This window comes from Salarias fasciatus, chromosome 1, assembly GCF_902148845.1.
Source record: "Salarias fasciatus chromosome 1, fSalaFa1.1, whole genome shotgun sequence".
NCBI lineage: Eukaryota > Metazoa > Chordata > Actinopteri > Blenniiformes > Blenniidae > Salarias > Salarias fasciatus.
Genome location: NC_043745.1, coordinates 23,331,571 through 23,353,820, shown reverse-complemented (window position 1 = coordinate 23,353,820; position 22,250 = coordinate 23,331,571). Strand labels below are relative to the sequence as shown.

The 22,250-nt window shown below is 43.6% G+C and overlaps 1 protein-coding gene across 3 annotated transcripts; it reads right to left on the bottom strand.

Moving 5' to 3' along the window:
* Positions 1–1,805: 1,805 nt before the first annotated feature.
* On the bottom strand, positions 1,806–21,778 carry trim66 (tripartite motif containing 66). 3 transcript variants are annotated; one of them, XM_030088719.1, is made up of 18 exons: positions 21,624–21,778; positions 16,377–16,606; positions 15,530–15,743; positions 13,055–13,184; positions 12,638–12,754; positions 12,370–12,484; positions 11,983–12,129; positions 11,424–11,541; positions 10,509–11,281; positions 8,416–8,622; positions 6,105–6,234; positions 5,943–6,024; positions 5,664–5,850; positions 4,515–5,389; positions 4,172–4,295; positions 4,016–4,090; positions 3,436–3,588; positions 1,806–3,337 (listed from the first exon to the last, which is right to left on the bottom strand). In XM_030088719.1, the coding sequence occupies exons 2-18, from the start codon at positions 16,383–16,385 to the stop codon at positions 3,101–3,103; spliced, it is 3,693 nt and encodes a 1,230-aa protein (XP_029944579.1). In that variant the 5' UTR covers positions 16,386–16,606; positions 21,624–21,778; the 3' UTR covers positions 1,806–3,100. The 3 variants fall into 3 exon arrangements, with proteins under 3 accessions (XP_029944579.1, XP_029944597.1, XP_029944588.1); XM_030088737.1 differs by lacking the exon at positions 21,624–21,778 and adding an exon at positions 21,255–21,374; XM_030088728.1 differs by lacking the exon at positions 21,624–21,778 and having other exon boundaries at positions 16,377–16,885.
* Between the last annotated feature and the right edge of the window lie 472 nt (positions 21,779–22,250).

The window sequence follows — 22,250 nt, the reverse complement described above, 5'->3', positions numbered from 1 at the left end:
TGTTTTGTTGTCCCTATTAACTTTTCCACATCTTTTATTTTTTAAGTTCATAGTTTTTCATGGTAAAGCTCTTGTGGAAATATGCTTAAGATGACCACTGTCCTTGCATTTACTCCAAAATCAATAGTCCTGAGGGGAGTTTGAGATATTCACTGGTCAAGTGTCTTTTTTCCAGCCTCTGAATATGGATGTTGGGATAGAAAAATCTAGAACTGCCACAGATGTGTATCTAATACTATGAACATTGAAGATGTTTTAAAATGTAAAATGTACCATCCTACTTGACCTCAGTTCCTCTCCCGCCCTCCTGTGTGCCCCCTGCAGCACAAGACAACTCTAAACTTTGATTTTTAGAGAGTTTCACTGGCGAGCCTCCGTTTTTCTCCGAGCCCTTCGCTGTCTGCCCTTTTCATTGTTCACATTATTAAATCCTGTACGTCTCTTCTCAAATTCTGCTGTATTAAAGATCACAAACGTGGTCCATATATAACAAATAGAGATATGCCCTCAGTCCAAAACAGAGTGCACTTAAACACTTATTTCTGTAGGAAAAGCAGATTGATACGAAAAAACAGCACAAGCAGAGTAATGTTACCAAAGTCTGCAGTTAATCCTCGTCCATAAAACTGGAATTTTTACAGCACAAAGCAGCAAGGAAACAAGTCCCACTGAAATTTGGACGGAATCTCAGCCGAGGGGGGCCATGATATTTTAGCTGCACAACAAAAACACTTTAATATGTCATTGGGGACATCTTTTAGAACGGTCCTTTCTCCAAAAATCACCTTATTAAGTTACTTACGTCCTTCTATTGTCTTACAAAATCTAAACCAGACCTCCAGACACACAAAACCCTGCCTGAAGGAAGTTTTCATCATTTGTTAAACATTTGTAGAACACTGTAAATTTAAAATATGCACTATAGCTTTATTTTCTTTTAATGGAAAGTTAAATTTGAATCATTTTCCATATTGTTTGTGTTTAATGTGAGGCAGGAGTTCACGGTGAAAAGGCTGACATCATGTCTGAGCAGAGGAGAGGCTGAGGAGAGGCCAGGGAGCTGCGTCCTTCTTTCTTTACGGCTTCACAGACAAAGTTCAGGGCTGAATCTATGACTTCAGTAAATGAATTGGTGCTTACGCCTTTTTAAATCTGCTAAATTCTTTTGTATTCCCTCAGGAGATGTTCGAAATCCTGAACCTTTAATGGCTTCACATCCGAAGACATTACTAATCTCTCCATTTTATTTTTAAATGCATCCTCCTTAATTACCAATCTTAAAACAGTACCTAATACCATAAACTAATAAAGATATTGGCAGATGTAAATTAAATTTCAAGCCCCAGTGGAATGGAACAATTCATCATTTAAATTGAGAAAATCTATTTCATTACGTTTCTTCAAATGTCAGTTGCTGTTCAAACTAATCTAATTTGTGGACATTATCAGTTCCACTCTTCCTGTACTCTGAAACTCACATAATCTCCGAGGGTCATTCTTCCTACTGCCAAAATCTTTGAGCTTCCTGTTGTATTACATACATCCATTCATCATGGATTATGGTCATGGGATGAGGGATCCTAATATGGCACCTGTTCGCTGGGATTCATCAGTTTGTCCCTGATTTTTATGTGTTACAAGCAGAAAAAGACTCATTGGTGCAATCCATAAATACATAAATACTACCGTGCAACAGTTAAACAGCAATTTGTATTCTTGCATTCATCATTCATATACAGTCTAAAGTGATTCCATCCAATAATGTAATTCAAATTACAGATCAAATAATAAAACAACATACGTTGTCCTTGGAAGATGTTTTATTGATATTACCATCCATTTATGTATTTATTATTGACTGCTCGCTTAAAAAAAGGGAAGAAAAAAGAACCTGCTCTCTCGTGCCAGTCACCAGGATTGATCAGCTTTCCTTCATACAGCAGGAATTATCATCACTTTTACTGGAAAGAAGTGACTTTACACACACTGGACAAACACTAATCGGCTGAGAAAGTTATTACTGTGGCTGTCAAGTAAGGTTTATATTAATATGCAGGGAACTAGCAAAGTACTTCTAAAAACAAGGAATGTGCTACAGCGATATAAAATGGCAGATTTTCTTTCAGCAGTGCAGCTTGTCAAATACATTTTCATAAAGATCAATACTGAACAATATCAATACCTTACACCTTATTAAGCCTGAGTTATTTAGACAATAGAAGAGTACATTTTTCTAAAACACTGAAAGAAACAAAATTGATCCATACTGTAATGTAAATGTAAAGTTAAACGTCAGACTAAATGCAAATTTGATACTTTATTGACTATTTGATTATTACATTGCGAGAGTGGCTGCAGTCACTTGCATCATGCAAATGAATAACAAACTGCTTTTTGGAGAGGTCCTAGTGAAATACATCATTAAACTGCAATACCATATCATTTAGCAATTATAGATACACATAGTAAAATAAACTTCTATACCGTTACACCTGTATAAACATGTGGAACACATGACTATCTAAGTACAAAATTTATCAGCTTTAAAGTCATGTGTACAGTCAGACTGATGCCTAAAAAAAAGCCCAAGATTTCCACTTAAAGATGCAAAGTGAAAATAATAAACAACTGCAGCATCCTCTGTGTACAATAAAGAAATATGAAATAGGATATATGAGCTATTTTAGGATTTAATACAAATGAATGGAATAGTAAGCAGTGCGTCAGCAGCAAGTAGCCAGTTATATTATGTGGCAAACTAAAAAAATACAGCGTCCCCTTCCTACTGGACCATACATTACAGGAACAGAAACAATGTGAGTTGTGATTACACCCTTTTCTCAGATTCTATGTTCATCTCCTCAGCTGAAGTCTGGAGGAAGAATATATTTTCTTGTACCGGGTCCAATGTTTAAAGTGTCAATATGACCAGCTGCCATCAGGTGGCAGCACTGTCATGTGCCTGCTTACCTTAACAAAAGAGCTACTTTCAAATTACAGCTTGGAAACAATACTGCACTCCCAAAATATGCTAAGTAGAAAAAAAACCTGCGTAGCTCCACACACGAGCCACACGTCTGCAGCCGCAGCCGACGTCTGGTTAGAAGTGATGCCTCCTGGACCTGAGGGACTGTCTCCTCTTCCTCTTCCGGTGACACTGCTCCCTCCTCTCTGGCCAGGGGAAGCCGCCCTCCGTCGCCCTGTAGGCCTCGTCGTACTCGTCGCTGTCGGACTCCGCCTCGGCTGCGGGGAAAAATCTGTCTGGGAAAACCTGCTTCAGCTTGGAGGTGAAGAACGCCTCGAGGCTGCGGCCGGCCTGGGCCACCTCAGAGTCCGGCTGCAGGCGGAGGGACAGAGTCACCGATACTGCCATAGAGTCTCTCACTAATGAGGATGATCATCTCAATAATCTATATAAGTTGTTTCATAACTTACGTAATTGAACTTTTCACAGTTGCGGAACATCAGATAGACGTCGGCGACAAACTGATCCGGGGAGTTATAGTGTCTGCTGTTCCCCTTGTTGAGTTTGGTCCTGATCACAGACAGATCCATTGGTCTCTTTATGATCTGGTAGTAATGACGAGCCTGTACGAAAACACAACAAATGATCATCAACAAAAAGGATTATTGCAGCTTCAATCCAATCATTTCTGAACACCATGACCATCGTGTGTGTACAGAAGCACGCAACAGGCGAACTGGTTCTAGCACTAACCAGTGGAGAAACCAAAGACAGAAAACTGGTGTAAACAATGAATGCCGCAAATTATTTAGCAGAAAATCATCTCCATAAATATTTAATGAGAGAGAAAATGCATTCAGCGCAGCTGTGAGGCCTTAAGCAACCTGAGCCCCCAAACTCTGATAAATATAGCAGCAATCAAAGTGTGTTTATGTCCTCTTTTCACGGTTCTACTCTGGGACTGCAACTATATTGCAAAAAATAAATTATGTTCTGGAAATCATATTGTGAAAATGAGTAAGGGACTGCGAGAATGTAGCGGTCACTCACCAGTGGACTGACGGGCTCCTGGAAGGGAGCACTCAGAATGTTACTGAGGATTAGAAGAGTCAGCCGCTCACATTTCTGCAACAACAAATCCAAACATAAAGAAGCTGTTTCAGAATCACTGTTGTCAGCGCTGCATTTAGCAATGGGATGACCTACTCTCTGGTCAGAGGCGGAGAGTCCGCGAGCTGCTGTGTGTTCTCCAGACGTTCTCCCGTGCTCACAGTTGTACTCAACCTCCGGTTGTTCTGCATCTCTGCACAGGCTGCACAGCCAGTCACCTCTGGACAGGGTCAGAATTGGCATCAATCAAGGCTCAACATATGGAAATCGATGGGAAGTTGAATATCACCTAATTCAGAATAAAACTAAAAGGCTTGACATATTTCGGTTTGTGTGTAGTAAATTTAAATTATACGGGAGTTTCACAGCTGAATGATCTTTTTTAAAAATGTTGGAGATGCGCCTGCATGCGTTCCAGGTTACAGTTATGGGAGCTTACGAGGGGAAGCTGAGCAGCGGCGGGATGTGACATGACAGGTGGAAGACTTTTGGGCAGCGGTCGCAGCACAGCAGGTCTCCTCCAATCAGACACACGGCACAGAAGTCCTCGCTCTCCATCTCGGCGCTGTCCTGCTCGGAGTGGAGCTCCTCCGTCACTGGGTTTGCGATCAGGAGTTGCCTCTGACCAGGAGCCGGGTGGGACTCCTCCTCCAGGTCGGAGCGGAGCGGCTGCGGGTCGTCAGCCGTCAGTTCGGGTTCGGACTGCACGTCGACTTCGGACTCCACGGAGCCCTGAGACTCCAGGGCCTGGTCGGACGCGGCATCGGAGTCGGTCTCGGCTTGAAAGCCGGGATCGAATTCCGGCTGGACGTCCGACTCCGTGTCGGCGTCGGCCGATTCTGCATCGGCGTCCGCCTCCTGGCCGTCCTCCGATCCTCTTCCCCCATCTGACTCCGGCTCCGCCTCGTACTCTAAACTGGGCTCTGAATCGGCTGCAGCTGCTGATTTCTCCTCTGCCAGACATTCTGGCTCAGCCTCGGATGAAGACTGTGTATTTGGGTCAGACTCCTGCGTGTCGTCAGAGTCCAGCTGTGGGTCCGGCTCACCGCAACAAACAACAGCATCCTCTGTGACGGACCTGGGGTCTGAGTCGGAGTCCAGGTCCGATGGGGAATAACTCTGTGGTGCGTATTTAGAGTCGGTGGAAGACAGTGTGGATGCCTCCAGGGAGCTGAGATTCCCTCTGTTGTTGTGGCTGTGAACATCGCTGTTGGACGACAGAGTTTTAAGCTGAGTACAAGTTCGTCGCTCCGCATATGGCGGTGCTGTGAGCGAGTGGGTGGTCCCCCTGGTCTCAAAGCCTCCGGCTACCCCCTATGAGAGACAAGAAGGAAGCAGTTTTAATTATCACCTGTCATTAAAACTCAGTAACTACGCTGGCAACACATTCAAAATCTTCATTCTGAGGCGGACTGGCTGCTGCATGCTTACTGCAGACTAGAAAAAAAAAAGTGAGAGAAAAGGGCGTGGAATTAAACTGAAAGTCCTCTGCGATGGTTTTCACAAAGCAAAACTGAGAATAAAAACCAGGGCGGGGGAACAAGCTGAAACCATCAGTCTTATTTCATACGGGGAACTGAAGACATACTTCGGGTGCTGCACTGTGCCAGCCTCTCTGCTGCGCCGGAGGTTCGCCCCTGCTGGCCTCGCTGGCGGGTAAGGGGTCGCTCTGTCGGCGTCCGTGTGGGGGGAGTTGTGCCACAAGGATTTTGAGCCTCTCTAAGCAAACCACTGGAACCCTGGGTCTTCCTGAGTCCTTCACAGCGTCGTCGTTGCTTCAGACAGAAGCGGAGAAGAAAGAATGAAAACAACTTTACTTTAAGAGCCATGCTCAGAAAACAAATGTGATCTGTCAGGAGTGACACACCTGCTCTGGACTCTTCTGGACACTCTGCACTTCTCCTTGGCTTCATGATCGGACTCTACATTCACATATATGACAGGATGATCTAAACACAAAGACGGACATGCATTAGCCAACCCGCAGACAGACATGTCTGTCTTGAGGTTCAGAGTGATAATTCAGTACCTGGCTCTGTCTTATAGAAGAGCAGAGGAGGCAGCTGTCCTCTGGACGGGCCTGAGGATGATGAAGTTGACTTGACAGCACTAAGGAGCCCGTCTGAAGCTCTCCTCTGTCTGGAATCCATAACGTCAGGCTGGGAACAAGGTCAGCAAACCACAGAATATATCAAGTTACATGTGTCAACAACACTTTCAAATCTACATGCAACCTGAGCCTTAGTCTACAGTAGTTAATCTGAATCAGAGGTGGGTACTTTGATCAGTGCCATAAAAATAACATCAGAGGCCCAAAAGAACTTTATATTCAAAGAAATGAAAAAGCAGTATGTCTCCAGATTTGTTTTAATAGGTATGTATATAGTGTGCGTTCTTTACCGTACTGATGAGTGATAGGGTTATTTAAATGTGTCTATGAAAAATACACAGCTTAGCATCCGGCCAGTGAAGCCAAGAATTTGATATTTTGAAACTGACTTGAAGAATGAGGAGAAGGATCACATGTTCAGCGCAGGCTGATCTTTCTCCTGAATAATCACCTGAAAGTCAAACGTAAAGCCCGCAGACCGAAAATGGCCTTCAGAGTGACACAGTATCAACTTAATCTGTAATCAATTACAGAAACAATTTAAACTGATTATGACGCCGCACAAGCAGAGTGACCAGCGACGCAGTTACACTGGAGACTATACTGTCAGCAAAGAAACATTAGGGCAACAACTTGCAAATGTATTGATTGCAGTTGCAAGTAATTCACAGAATGAGTCAATCAACTACTTACAGAGTTTTTAATTGATTGAGGTTCAAAAAAGATTTCAGAAATGTTATCCACAAGCCAGAACAAAACTACAAATTTGGAAAAAGTACCAAAAACAGCAAAGTCATCAAACTACTCGGCTTCTGCTGCTGGGAAAACAAGGCTGTGATGAAAAAAAATAAATAAATATAAAAAATATTGTCTTTTTTTGCATTCTTTTACATGCAAGAATATCTAAAGAAAAAATAACTGCAAATGGCATAATTTTCTTAAACAATTTCAAATATTTCAGAATTGGAAATAAATATTTAATTGAATGTGTATTCCCCCTACTTTACTCTTACCTCTTAGCGCTGAAACAAAGGTACACATTTGGAGTTGTTATTATTTGTGCAGTAACACTTAAAGCGACACTAAGGAACTTTTCAACCTTAATAAAACATTTTAATATCTTTTGTGATGATACATCGACTTACAACGGGTTGAATGACCCCTCTGTCACGGGCTGAGGGCGTCAGTATTGCTTTCACTTGGACTAAGAAACTGTGAGGAGGGTGGTAGGAACCCAGCACACGGCATGCGTCACATTATGATATAATATTGTTTAGCCACCATTAGATTCATGACCTCGTCGCTATCTGTCCTTCACACAGCCACTGGAAACAAATGTAGGCGAGTTCAGTCTGACAGCATGCCACCGGGAGCAGCATTTTACGACGTCACGCACTAGTCCTCATGGGAACTGTAGTATTCCTTTAGGCAAAACACTACCGCTTTTGTCCACTGGCGCCGCCAAAATCAACGGAAACTGAAAGTTCCTTAGTGTTACTTTAATTTCTACTAGTGTGGTTCACAGGAGACCAGTTTGGACTGAACTAAAGTGAGCTTGACACCGTGCCTGGAAGGATACAGATGGCTTGCAACAACTGAAAAGGAACTTAAAAAACGGCGGCTTCTTGGTATTCCATTTTCTGTTTCGCTAAATGAGCTTTTTTCATATTTAATGCCAACTCTCTGAAGCATTAGCATTAGTTTCCATCAAATGTGCTCCACCAATTACGCATTGCGCTCCTATTGCATAAGAAACTGGCTGTAGTGGAATGAAATCCTCTTTCAATCTTTTATTTTTTCCCTGTTGTTCTCTTTCTTGTAGTTTTACCCACTTCATTACTCGACACCAACAGTTTGGTGACAGATGTTGAAGAGCTGCTGCTGCAGCAGCTAATGTGGTGTCAAGCAGAGATGCGGCGCAAACTCTCCAGGAGGCACAAATCCAAACTTTCTGACTCCAAACTCACAAAAGCAACCAAATTCTTCCTGTGAGACGCTTCTCTCTTCTCCTGCCAGTTTAATACACTCTAAATGTGACGCCTCGCTCTGAGTTTCAGAGAATCCTGTGGAATTATACCTGACAAGAGATAATAGTCCTGTTATCACAGTTTCTTTGCGACGCCAGAACTCACATGTGTAAAGTGCACCTTTCCTCTGATCACCTCCATTCTCTCTGACAGCACAGCCCCAATCCTCCACTTTGTGTGATTACATTCTGGCGCGGAGTTACCTGATTTGCAGCTCCTGCCTGCGGGCTGTGAGTGCATCGTGCGGGCCTTTCAGCGTGCGGGCTGCTGGATGGGGCTGCCAGTTCTGTGGGGATGCTCTGGGAGCGCCTCTGCCTCCTCGTGCACACCGACGTGGAGCTGAGTCTGCCGCTCTGCGCATCAGATACACACTCGTGGGCTGTCACGGACACCTCCAGGGATGTGGATCTCTGTCAGAAACACACACACACACACACACACACACACAGCTGAGCAGGGCTTCAAGCTGCATCGCATGCACAGATGCACCTGTTTGTGCCATTAACAAGTGAAAAGACAGAAAAGGATGTGTGGGATGTGCACGGCGGACACAACCTCGAGTGTGACACAGGCGCGCATTAAATGAACAAAAACATCACTCACAGCCTATTCTGGGAATAACATAAAACAACCTGATCCTGACAAACATGCTGCATTCATTAGTATTATCGAACAGACAATAAAAGGTTTGCATACCACAGTAATTACCGCATGTAAATTTAACATCACAAATTCAATGGGGCCCTTTTGATTGAGCCAGAACTGCTAATCAGTTATTACCACTCTCTCCCTCTCCACTGATGCAAGTCTCCCCCAAATCTCAGCTCCACACCTCACATGTGTCTTTATTTGATATAAGCAGGAGGTCTGACAAATCATTTAGCCCTGCAGATTCCTTTTCACGTGTGCTCTTTTTCTTATACACTATCATACATATTCAGGGCGGGATGACACCGAGCACATGCTCCTAAGTATCATGCGATTAAAACACTTACCTGATCTGTGCCCTGTGGGAAAGCAAAGCAGGATTCAGACCATGGAGGAAAAATAGACTATAATCCTTCTTTCTGGAATGATGGAGGGACCAAGAATTCATCTCAGAGAAAACTGGAGTTAAAACCAAACTGGCAGCTCCCACTATTCCCTCAGTGCCTCATTAATGACAGGTTAAGTACATGAATGACTGTGCCCGAGTGGTTTTGTATCATTTTCAGATGCTGTGACTTGAAAATGTAAAAATAACATCTTTGTAATCACGCATCTTGAGAATTTTCAGAGAGGTGATTATGCGCATGCTAAAACCTCTGGCATCAAGTGTGACTGTGATGAATGCTCCTCTGCTGGATTTCATGATGCATTGATGTGAACTGTTCAGCTTTAATTGTCAGAGCGGCTCTTTGTTTTCCCATCATCCCTCCTTTATGAAAGCAGGAGCAGCTCTCTGTTGCACCATCTGTTTTCAGGCTAGCTGTCAAAAGTGGGAAGTGATCGTTCTGGCATTAAAAGAAAGCGTCCCTTTTAGTTTCAGTCCTTAACGGCCATTAATTAAAGCAGAATACAGCCTCAAACCCAACAATCGCCTGCATGTCAACAAAGAAATTAGCAACATTTTCTAACTGCTGTTTAAAATAACTTCAAAAGGTGTTGCACTGTGTCTGAATTAGGATCTGCTGTTGTTGTCTGCAATTTTCTGTTTGCGTGTGCATTTTCTTTTTTTTTTTGTGTGTGTGTGTGTCAGGGTTGAGGGGTTGGGGGTGCGGGTGTTGGGGGGAAGGGTGTTAAGAGGAAATCAGCCTAGCCAATCAGTGCTCCCAGCATGTGTGGTTTGGGTAAAAGTTTGGGCTCGTTGAAACGTTGCAAAACCACATGTGAAATTAAAAAAAAAAAGGGTGCAAAAAATTGTAACCTCTCTCGCTGCTTTCAGATACACTCTCATATGATGCCCACAAAGCTGCAGGTGTATCGAACCAGGAAGTGTCTGCAGCAACCATTAAATGAATAAACTGTGGTCTAATAATACATTCCTGTCATTTGATGAGCAGCCAAATCGTGCATGAAAAATATATTGTGTGCATTACAGTTTTCCGTTTCACTCCACGAATGTAACGTGTGGAAATTAGATCTTTTTAGACACACCCTTCACTGTTTCAGGAGAATATGAGCTGATTTTGAACTCCATATTAGGTGGGATTAACACCGCTAACTGAAATCACTCATTTGAATAAAGAAACATGTCTGAATAAACGCGTCGCCACACTGCCTATAAGTCAGTGTCAATAGTAGGCTGTTTTCTCACCCTGTCATCTCTGTGGTCTCTCAGCGTCAGCGCATGCCTGGTCCTCTGTTGCTCTTTCCCCTGCTCTGCTGCGACTGAAACCTGCAGTTGTTGTTGTGGTTGTGGTTGAACAACCTCATCCACTGTTGATTGTTCACAGGTCTCATCCCCTCTGTGCCGTTGGCCCCAGCTCTCTTCAGACTCCACGTCTCCCTCCGCAGCGGCGTGGCCGAGCTCCTTGCCGGCCGACAGCTTCTCCCGACTCTGGCTGGGCCTGCCGCGGTCCGCGCCGAGCTGGGTCTGGCTCTCAGGAACATCCTCTCTTTGGTGTTGGTGATAAGAGAGATAGGGTTTAGACTGAGAGTGGGGTTGTGGGTCGGGAGCCGGCGGCTGGGATGCAGATGCTCGGCCGCAGCTCAGCTGGATGGGTCCTACGATCGGGGCGGGTGACGTAGGGGGAGGACACTGCAAGGCGCCGTCCATGTCCCAGCACCTCTGGAGCTGCTGACTCTGATGCAGAGAGGCGGGAATGAGAGCAGGCTGAGTGCAGCCGGAGTTGTAAAGCGAGGCCTCCAGCTGGCTTTTGTCCAGACTGGGCAGGTCTTGCTGAGTGGGAATGCCATGCAGGCAACACATCTGGGGTTCGCAGCAGGCCTGGTAGCCACAGCCCGACTCTCGCCCTCTGTGGAACACAGGCGGCGTGGCCAAGCAGGTGATGGGCTGCGGCCTCATGATACTGGAGCAAGCCAGTCCTGGAGGATAGGTGCAGTTTCCCCCTTCAACGGTCAGCTGGCCTGCAGAGCAACAGCAACACAACATGCTTACTTCAGTTTAGTTTGTAATTCATCATTTGACATTTTAACTGACACATTATATCCATGTTTATTATCACGACAGCAAAATAAATGAAAATGTAATTGAATGAATTCAGTTTACCTAAAGAAGACATTTGCTTTGTCCAGTAACTTGCATCCCAGTTGAATTTGATCTTTACGGGACTCCAGGAGTCGGAGTGGAGCGGAGCCTCGAGCAGCTGTTGCATCTGAAGGGAAATCTGCACACAACAGATGTGTTTTACATCATGAAAACAGGGGACATTTTCAGGGTTAGTCAACCACATTGACCCTAGTGTTTTTATTAAAATGTTATGTTTTGTATTTGCAAGGAAAGCAGCTTGATCCAGATCAAGAGCCTTTCTGTGTGGAGTTTGCATGTTTCCCACTGTCATCCTGTGGCCCACACTTTCTCTCTGTCTCCACTGTTTCATCTAAATGCAAAAATGCCCCAAAAACACCTATATATTTAAATTTGAAGCTAAGGCAGTACAGTCACACTGGCCAAGATTAAAAAAAAGTATCACGTTTGTTCTGTTACGCCAACTACCAAAAAAAAAAAAAAAAAAAAAGATTTCCCACATAAGAGTGTGTGTGTGCAGGCCCGCGTGTGTTTGTCACGGCAGGACCCTGAAGGTCTGCTGGCCGTCGCGTTTGCATACCAGAGCCCTGCTGAAGAGCACCGGGCCTCTGCAGTGATGGGTCGTGGCCCAGGTGATGAACTTCTGAATGTGGTCCAGCTGGCCGCAGAGCTCGATCGCCCCTTGCAGCTGGTCCTCCAGACGCTGCTGGAAGCCCTCTGAAATTTTCTGCAAAGAAACACGGCAGATGCAGAAAGTCGCACGTCAGCGCTTTGATTTACAGCCCCCGTGTTTTTTTGAGGGATGTTGTTCCTGAGATGTTGGTTTAAGCAGCTTTGACAAATTATTATGGGATGTCATTTGCTTGCTTGCAGGGCTGATTTCATCATGGCAGTTAAGGATTCGTTGCATGTAGATTCATGGCTGGTTGAACGATAAGAGGGAAAGAAAGAAAGAGAAAGTAATTACCTCCAGTTGCTCTATTAATAGGTTGGCTCGTTTGTTAAGCTCGTTTATCATAATCATCTTTGCCATTTTAATCTGGTTCTCTGCCTTCCTGTGCGCAATCTTTACTCCGTGAAGTCTACACAGACAAAAAGGGGGGAGAAATGGGGACAGCAGGATTTCAGACACTCATTTATTCATTAGCTTGCTATATTTTAAACTGCTGAATTATTGACCATTCGTGACAGAGATTACTCAGACTTTTGGACTGTGAATAGAACTCGAGACCGACCTGTCTTCTGTTTGTTTGGCGTTGCTTTCCACGGCAGACCTTCTCTCCTCCACCTGGACCATCAGGCTCTCAAACAGCCACTGCTGATCCTGCAGAGCCTTCCCGATCTGCACCACCCTGGATACGCCACACCGAAAGTTAACGAATGCATCGACGAGCAGTCAAATTAAATTTGTTTCCCCCGAGAACGCAGCATTATGCAGGTGACCTTCGAAGCAGCTACTGTACTGTAACATCACAGAAAACAAGAGGGGCATGAATACTTAATGAGAGCTCGGCTGGCCAAGGGTAGCGTATGCAGATAGCGATGATAAAAGTGACAGGGCAGTTAAGGAGCGCTACAGCTCAGAGGAAGTTTTTAACCTGCGGTTAGCCTTTTCTCGGCAGTGTCCTTGTGCTGCGTATCTGAGGACTGACCTGTGGTTTTTGTGGGAGGACAGGTGACAGCTGCTACAGCACAGAAGGTCACATGACTCACAAAAAAGCTCCAAGGGCTCCTGTCTGTGAGAGTGGCACATGAGGAGGGAGCAAGGATACGACCCTGGGCCTGCGAGATACAGAAGAAGGGGGGGGGGGGCACGGAGCATCAGAAACAGGCAACTTTTAGTTACACGTGCAGCAGGAGGGCGGCAGGCGCTAACATTGAGAGGCATTATGGAGAAAACACATGTGGAGGAGAACAGGGAAAACGCCTGCTTAACGGGAACTTTGAAAACCCAGTCATGTCATTTCAGACACGAATTGCAGTGTGAAAATGCACAAGTCGAGAAACTTAAACTTTACGATGTGATAAAAATGTGCTCCTGTGTCTTCAACCAGACAGCCTGGAGCATGACAGCGTCTAGTAATTAAAACCACAAGATTTTTCTTCTTTCTAAACCAAAAAAAAAATTAACAGAAAAGCATAAAAACATCACCATTATACTGATCATGTAATCAACAATCTCAGTGTGGAAATACAAATGACACACAGCATCATCAAATTACTGTTTCACTGTCTCCTCAATAAACATCTCCTAAAGCAGTTTCAAACATTTAGAAGTCATCAGAGTCAAACAGATTGAGTGAGATATAATAAGTGTCTCTCAGCAGGACTGTGGCAAAAGCATGAGGGGAAACCCAGCTTTGTGGTACATGCCTCAGAAGTGGGCCAGTTTTGTTATTCTGCTTTATTTTTTTCCTATCAATGCCTCCTAATTAAAGACACCTCATTCCTGCATAGTTTCCTACAGTTTGAACAAACATGTCAATTAGTGAAAATTAAAGGTTTTGACAGGTTGGTTTTGTTGTAAAGCAAAATCTTTTACAAGTTTTGAGACTAAATGTCCAATCTCTATCATCTATGAATCAGTTTGAAGAGTTGTAAATAACCCTCATCAAGTAAAAGCATGACGCCTGTTAACAAGTCTGAGGCTCCTGCAGAGACAAAGACTGAGTGAAACTTCTTATCTCTGGGTGAAAGGCTTGTAATACTGCTTCTGGACACTAGATGCTGAAAGAGCCATTTCTCAGGTGATGAGTGACAGATGAGGACCTCATGGCTTTTTTTCAAAAGCAGCAGAAGAGAGTACAAAATCCTGAGCACGTGGTGTAGAAACAGACGTTTTATTGCTGCCACCAAACAGCTAATAAAAAAAAACAAGTTTAACTACTAAGACAAAATGAGACCAAAACAGTTAAAATCATAGTAAACCATTATGGCAGAGGATGGTAACGGTCGAGAAGACACATGACTCGAAGGACTCCATGATAGAAAAGGATTTGCGCTGTAGCAGCTGGTCTCTCGTAGCTTTCTGCTGTTTGAACCATAATTACAAATATTTACAAAGTGCACCTTTGAATTACAGTCACCTATGTCACTGCATATCAGACAGTGTCCACCTCTCCACCATTCTCCTTCACTGTGAGGGTATTTAGTCACCAATGAAACGTTTTTTTTTTTTTTTTTTGACAGCCAAGACAAAACCACACATGCACAGGGAGAACATGAAAACTCCATATGGTAAGACTCCTGAGTCCAGAACCTGGGATGTTCGTGTTAAACACTACACCAATGTGTCATGTGTGTTTTTCTGAGTGTGTGTGTGTGTGTGTGTGTGTGTTACATTATATCCAGTCTGTCTCTGTGCTTTGGTGCAGAAACCGTCATACAGTTGCTGGAAACAAATTAAAGCTGAACAAAGTGGAGGTTTGAAGTGATGGCTCCAGCTGTCAGTTCATCTTTTAGCTTTAGCTTCAAGACACACACATATCCAAACGCACATTCAGACTCTCATATAGGTCTAAATAGGTCACTGAAGAAGCTGTTGGCCCACAGGACGATATCGTATCTAACAATAGGTGGAGAGGCTGGTGCACCAATCCTGACTGGTCTCTGTTGACCGGCTCCCCTCAGCCAATCCCCTCCTGCCTGTAGATCACCAGAGAGCTTTGTGGTGGAGAGCTGAACATCACTTTGTGTGCACAAACCCAATCTGACTGACCACATCCTGTCTATCAACGCAGCCCCCGAGCTTTTCTCACAGGCGCGCAAACCAACCCGAAACGCTCCGACATCACAATAAAGTTGTCAAGAATGCTACGACTTGACAGTTTGTGCAACGCGGGCCTGCAAAAAGCAGCTGGCAACAAAAGCTGTCGGGCATATTTCAGGGGCTTTAAATAGCAGCATACTAATATTAGAAAAAAATGAAATCATCTGAGCACTTCAGAATCTGGGCCATGTGTTAAAGATAGGTGTAATAAAACACAGGGATCTCCAGGAACTATTATCAACCGTTGCCAATGCAGTAGTTTCTGCTGAAAGACAATGGTCACATAACAACCAGGACAAAGGCAGGAGGAGAGAACAGTCAGAACAGCCTGAAAGTTGAGGAAGAAGAAATATCTTGCCTTGTCCAGTAGGAGGCAGGGAGCTGGAGCCCCTCTGGTGCAGGTCGGGACACTGGCTGGCATTGGGCCTCTGCGGTTGGTGCGCGTCTGTGTACTGAGAGGCGGTGGCAGCTCTCTGATGCTGGTGCACATCTGTGCACTGGTAACACAGCCACTTGTTGCAGAGCGTACAGAGGCTCTGAGCGAGCGTCGGCTCCGTGCACTCCGAGCAGCTCTGAAAGAGGGAGAAAAACAAAAAGCGCTACAGTTTTTAATAGGTGCAATGGAGACAGAGAGCCTGACGCAGGTCTGTGTTAAACAGATGACGTGGCAGATGCCACGATTTGTGTGGCTGTTTCACTTTTGGTTGAATCGAACTTCAAAGTCTCGTTGTATGTTCTCACATCTGCAAATGCCTCAGAGATAAGTGAGCTCTTTGTGACGATAAAACTAAAACCGCGCTGGAGTGTGAGTTATCCCCTTCATCTATGACCACTTCCCAATTAAAATAACTCGAAAGTCCTCTCAGTGTCCTGTGTTCACATCCCCATTTCAAAAGCTGTCATCTCATGTCTACCAGGATACTGTGCAGATCATCTTTTAATCTATTCCTATGACGACAGTCTTTGTGTGGAGTTTATCCTTAACGTCTGTTTTGAAGCTGTAAACAGGATCAAACCCAGTTTTAGGACAAAGACATGGATACTCCTCAAACCATACTGGTTGACTTTACAGAGCAGCACAAACATCTCAAGTGTGCAAAAAGGACCAGAGCGCGAACTGAGATGCTGCTGCACAAAAATATGCGGTCAGTGAAGAAAGCGCGTTAAAGTGAAGACAGGAAACGATGCTGAAAGAGACACCTTACCTTCTCCATTTCACTGCTTCGAGAGGGGGGTGTGTTGCTTTCTCAGCAGGCAGGAGCAGAGAGAGAGAGGGGAGACGGAGCAGCCTGTCGCCTGAGCAGCAGAAACACTGAGGCTTCTACCTGAGGCAGGAAGCGGCGCACGCCGAGAGGTGGCCCCAGAGGAGACGGCTTACATGACAGCCTCGCGGTGCTCTCTCCTCCCCCAGTTCATCCAAGTGTAGGGCCCCTCACTGTAGCAGAGGAGAGGAGTGTCACGTTCAAATTTCACTCTGCAGCCACAAAAAAAGGAGAGAAAATCTCATCCTTTTTTTCTTAAATAAGCCTGTGCATAATAATTGGGAATTAGGGAGATAACATAATTATTTTTTGTAGGGCAAAATATCCCCGGAAGCCCTTTTTTCTTCCAAAATGGAGGGAATAAGACCAGGTGACCTACAATGAGGAAGAAGGCAGAGACTGTAACACAAGCACCTCTCGGACGTGTGGCGGCAGAACGGGCCGATGTCGGGTTCAGGTTGTGTCAGACTGTGTTGGGCCAGCTGTGGCCTTCTTCCCTTTGTCAGCATGAGGAGGGGACAGCTCCCAGGGGGGGCCGCACTCCAGCGTAGCACGCCGAAACGGGGTCAGGCTCCGACGAGCTCCAGATGGAATGAGCATACACTCCTGCGTTACTGTCTAACGCCGAATAATCAATGAAGACTTCATCCCAACACGGCAGATGAAGTAAACAGCCAACGCGCGCAGACAGGGGACTGCAGCCGGCGGCTCACGCAGACTTTCAGCCTCTGCTTGGAACTTAAAGTTATTTCAGCGTTTAGACTCCTTTTTTAATCCATTTTAACAAGCAAACTTTCATAAAGACTCTTTTCCATCTAGTCAATATCTTTCTAATGAGGATAAATGAACTGATTTTCTTGGTGCTCTTGATAAATAGAGTTTATTTCAGTTTGAAAAAACAGGACTTTTGTTGATTGTACATTATATTTATTTGTAATTTTGTCAAAAAATCATTGTATTTATGTTTGAGTAACTCAAATTGGCCTGCAAATATGTGATTGTTTTTCCAAATAGTGCCATAGATGCCAGTGTGTTTAACTATCATGATCGATTTCACTCTTAAGAAGTGTTTTCTTCAGTTGTAGCTGCTAAAACAGTTAAAATTGTTCTTTCATATCTTTCATGCAACATAAACTACAGTTTTATTTCAATAGCCTGACTATAAATGAATGTTTAAAGGCTGCATTGCCCTCATTTTGAATTAAATGTGTTTTCCAAATGTATAAAATTGAAATTTGGTGGACTGGGAGGTAGAAATGGCTCTCCTGGTTATAAAGGTCACAAAAAAATAAATTCAGGTAACACACAATTTGTTATCATCATCATTTTCAATACTACAACTACATATCTACCAAAGAAGCGGCTGCATAATGAAAAGAAATCTGGGAAAAGACACTGCTGAGCAGCGTACTTCTTAAATCCCCCTGAAACCTGAGACAAACGCTCTCCCAGGATTAAACAACACTGGCATCTGGACCTACGAGCAAGTCTGCCTAACAACAACCCCTCCATCCTGACCTACAAATCTGACAACTTTCTCATCCTCAGACGCTTCAGTGGGGAGCTCAGAGCAATCCCATTCCCTATTGTGCACTCAAAGACCCAATTTAAAACACAATTAGTCAGTGGTGGTGCACCCCGTGTCTCGCTCACGCAGCTCCGTAGCATTTTCAAGCCCTTCCACTTGCCTTCTCCGCACCTCCGCAGCATTTATCTTTCACTCCGAAGCCTCCCGCCAGCAGCTTCCCCGCTCTGCTAAATGAAGCTGGCACGCCATACGCACGCCATCTCCAGAGATGTCACAATAATAGAAACCTGCACCGTGATCCCTCCCTTGAAAGCACCCCTGATGTAACATCTATTAACACCGAGGTGATCAGGTCACAGAGAAAGCAGGATTATCTTCATCCACTCTCAGGTTAATATGCCGTTTTACCGTTCTCCCTCCTCAAAGAAGTTGCACTCATCAACATGAGAAATACAGATTCACTGGCTGGCCGTTCATTAAATGTAAATAGTCTTTTTAAATGACAGCCTCAGATAAGATGACAGAGTTTACCTCGAATAAACAGTCAGCTTCAGCTCGACTTTCCATACAAACATAATTTTAAAGAAATATTTGTTCCATTCTGCTTTTCGTCACTTCATGAGGTGATTGAACTGCCACAGATGACGGGTTTTAAAATTAACCTTCTTCTATATTGGATTTTTTTTTTCTCACGATATCCAATATGCAGGTATTTTCCAATTTATTTTCCTGATGGAAGACACTGATATCTGTGCATGTTTGTTTTCACTCAATTACATAGTATCTCATCTCTCCTCTGCAACACATGATGGTTCCCATTATGACTGTAATGGATCACTGGTGAATACTGATATCAAATGATGCTTTTGGAACGTGCACATGGCTTCCAAAGCAGACTTTGAACTATTTCTTTAGTCAAGTATCAAGTATTCGTGCATAAATAGTGTAGTTTTATCAGCCTGTTAAATCATCACAAATATCAATTTTGAGGAGATAAGAAGGTTTTGTTTTGCAGCTCAACTCAGCTTTAACAAGCAGTTTTTACAGAGTGGGACATGGCTGGGTTCAAGATGAGGGTGTTTCACAAGGTTAAAAAAAATAAGTCCAGTTGATCTATTGATTGAGGTGTTTTTTTTTTAAATATACATTGTGTATTTTTTTGTTAACAGTATTTTTTTTTGTTGAAAGAAATGCTGAGTGCATCAGGACTACATAAAGTGACTTCAATGAATAAATGAGTACTGATACCTTATAACCACACTGGGAAACGTCACAGCTGGATCATTCGGCCAAACAGCTGTTTCTAATGTTTCAAATACACCAGTAACAGTTAATTCTGGACCATTAGCAAAACATTGCTGCATTTCAGGCTGCAAATAGTATAAAAATGGACAGACTTCAAAAATGAAGTGGTTGTATGACTACAGTGTCCAAGAGAAAGAAAAAGGGGTGTTGTTTAGCAGCAGTCACTATGTGGTTTAGCAGCAGCTCTGTTTCTGCTGGCATGGGAAAAATGAAGATTAAACACATTGATCATTGCTTATATTTTTATTGCTGGGCAGCGGCCAATAGCGTTAGTGCAACAGTTCAATAAGTAATATCACACTCTAGGTTGTGTTGTACTGAATTTTTAAGTGACTGTAATTATCTTGCAACCAAATCACAGCTTTGCTGATATTCCGTAGCTACAACAGTTCGATCAGCGTAAAATCACTCAACCACTTACGGCCTCACGTCTCATAATGGGGCATTATATTTTAATATCTCTGCACCATTAAACTAAACCTTACTTAACTGGACCTTTCATAGTGGTTCGACTGTGTCTCTTGCTGAACTGTTATTGCTTTTGTATTTGTGTTGTGGGTATTTTTTTTTTAATCAGCTTTATGATCAAATTTTGGCTCCTGATCATTGTTACGACTGTAGGTTCTGTTATATCACCACAAACTAACAGGACTTTAAAAGACAGATGAAATAAAAGCATTTAAAATATATTCATTAATATATATTTTTAAGATGATTAGTGCCTTTTCAATGGTTGTATCACACTTTGTTAACATTGTGGGGCTTAAAACTACCATAAATGTATCATGTTGCTGTAACAAAGAGCAGTTTGCAAAAAAAAAAACAAAAAACTGGTTATTATAAAATATTAACAATACAGCTATAATAGCTGAAGTTTTTTATTATTTAGATTTCCTATATTAAAGATGTTGCAGAGCTGCTGTCTCTCTGTCCCACTCTGTTAGCTTTAATTTGAGCAATTAAACAATTGGAATTAACCAATATTTACTGTCACAAACAGACATCGCCTTTAAAAGTTCTTCTATTTGTTGTCATTAGATGAACAGGTATTATGTTTAGTTCTGCATGACAGCCGAATGTTTCATTACATTTGTTGGAGTGTGCAGTTATTTGACTGATGAACTCAACCACAGCAAAAAACAAACAAGTCTGCAGCACTGATGTGACTTCAGCCGAACTTTTGAAGTTGATCAGTCAACAGACTGATTGCAATAGTGAATAAAAGCAATGCACAAGTTACTTTATGACAATTACTTCGTTCTTTGTTTTAGTAGATATTACAGTAACTTGTACTTTTTAAAGAAGCAGCAAATAACTGTAATTAAGTACTTTTTCAGTAACTCAAATAATGTTCAAAACTCAGCAAGACAACATGAGGTTCAAATAAGTTATTTCAGTGTTTGTGTTGAAATAAATATTATAGCACCATGCTGGAGAGGTATATTTTAAATATTATTCATTCTTATTTAATTGAAAGTCAACAAACATACTATTCCTACAGCACCAGCACAGAGCGACCAAAAATCTGAAGAAAATCTGAACTTTATCAATCCTGAAAAAAATCTCGACTTGAATTTAAACAGAAAACACTTCTTCTCATGTTTGTCACGCCACACGTTTCCTTCGATGCAGATGGTTAAAAGTACTCACACACAAAAAAGAAAAAGTTCTATCCATGGATCCTCTTAATTTTAGAAAGTCAGCTTTTTAAAGGTTTATTATTCAAATAAGACTGTAAATGAAGTGAAACAGCCCCAGTGTTGATCTCACAGTGTTTCTGTCAGTGTGCAGCAGAGGGAATTGGGGAGTTATGGGTACCTATCCCATCTGTTCCTGCACGTGTCAGCCTGGCACCACTTTATTAACACTATCCCGATTTAAAAGAGCCCAACAATCAATCCAGGGAGTCAGAGAGACAGCGGAGAGAACTGCTGCCCCCGCATCCCCCCCGCATCCCCCGCATCCCTCTGCATCAGCAGCAGCCTCACCTCCAGCGCATCCCGCTGTTTGTGTTTTAGAAAGTGCGCATGAAGATTCCGCCCCTGTCATGGCACCACGCTGCAGCGCACAACACAGCAGGAGCACAGCCCGCACGCGCTCACTCACTCGCTCAGTCAGAGTCCGTCGTTCCGCGTGCACGGAGCGTCCACAAACGGCGCACGGCTCGTGCAGAGCAGCCCGTCAGGTAAACATGAGAGTGTGATGAGGAGGCACGGATTCAGCCCGAGCCCGCGTGCCGGCCTGTCATCGCGTCCCGCGTGCCGCTGCGGCGGCTGTGTGTGCGTGAGAGTGTGCGTGAGTGTGTGCATGTGTGTGCGTGCGCACGTCTGCACGAAAAGCCAGTTTGTTTTCTGTACCTTGACCCGCGCGGCTCCGGTGTCGATCCCCCCCCTCCATCGGATGTCGCTCTTTTGGCTCGGACAAAAAAATTTTGGAGATTCAAAGTCTCGCAGTTAATCGTGAGATTTTATAGTCGCTCTCATGCAAGACTTCAGACGGTCCTCAGAGCGAAGTGAGACGCTGCTGCAGAGTTTCACATGATGGCATCAGAGTAAGTTATTTCTAGAAACCCTGACGCACTTTATGGAGATAAAATGTAAAAAAAAAAAAAAAGTCCTTCATGATGAGGAGGAGCACATGCTTTTGGAGTGTCATGATGCATTTTAAATTTATTCTGTTTTGTTATCAGTTTCATAAATAGACACAATGTACATTTGAAAAATCCTGAGTTCAGTAGCCACTGTGTGGATGACTCATTTTACATGACAAACTGCAACTTCTGAGGAGGTTTTAACACGTCTGCTCCATAAGAATCTCATCCCTCCAGCTTTTAGAACACTTCCAGTTTAGGGTCCCAGTCAGCTGGGAGACCATCCTAACTCACTGCAAAGTACATCCTGATGGTTCATCAGTTCATCACAATACACACCTCAGTTCATACAGACAAGTAAGGCAACAGTAAACATTTTATTATTTGGGGGAAA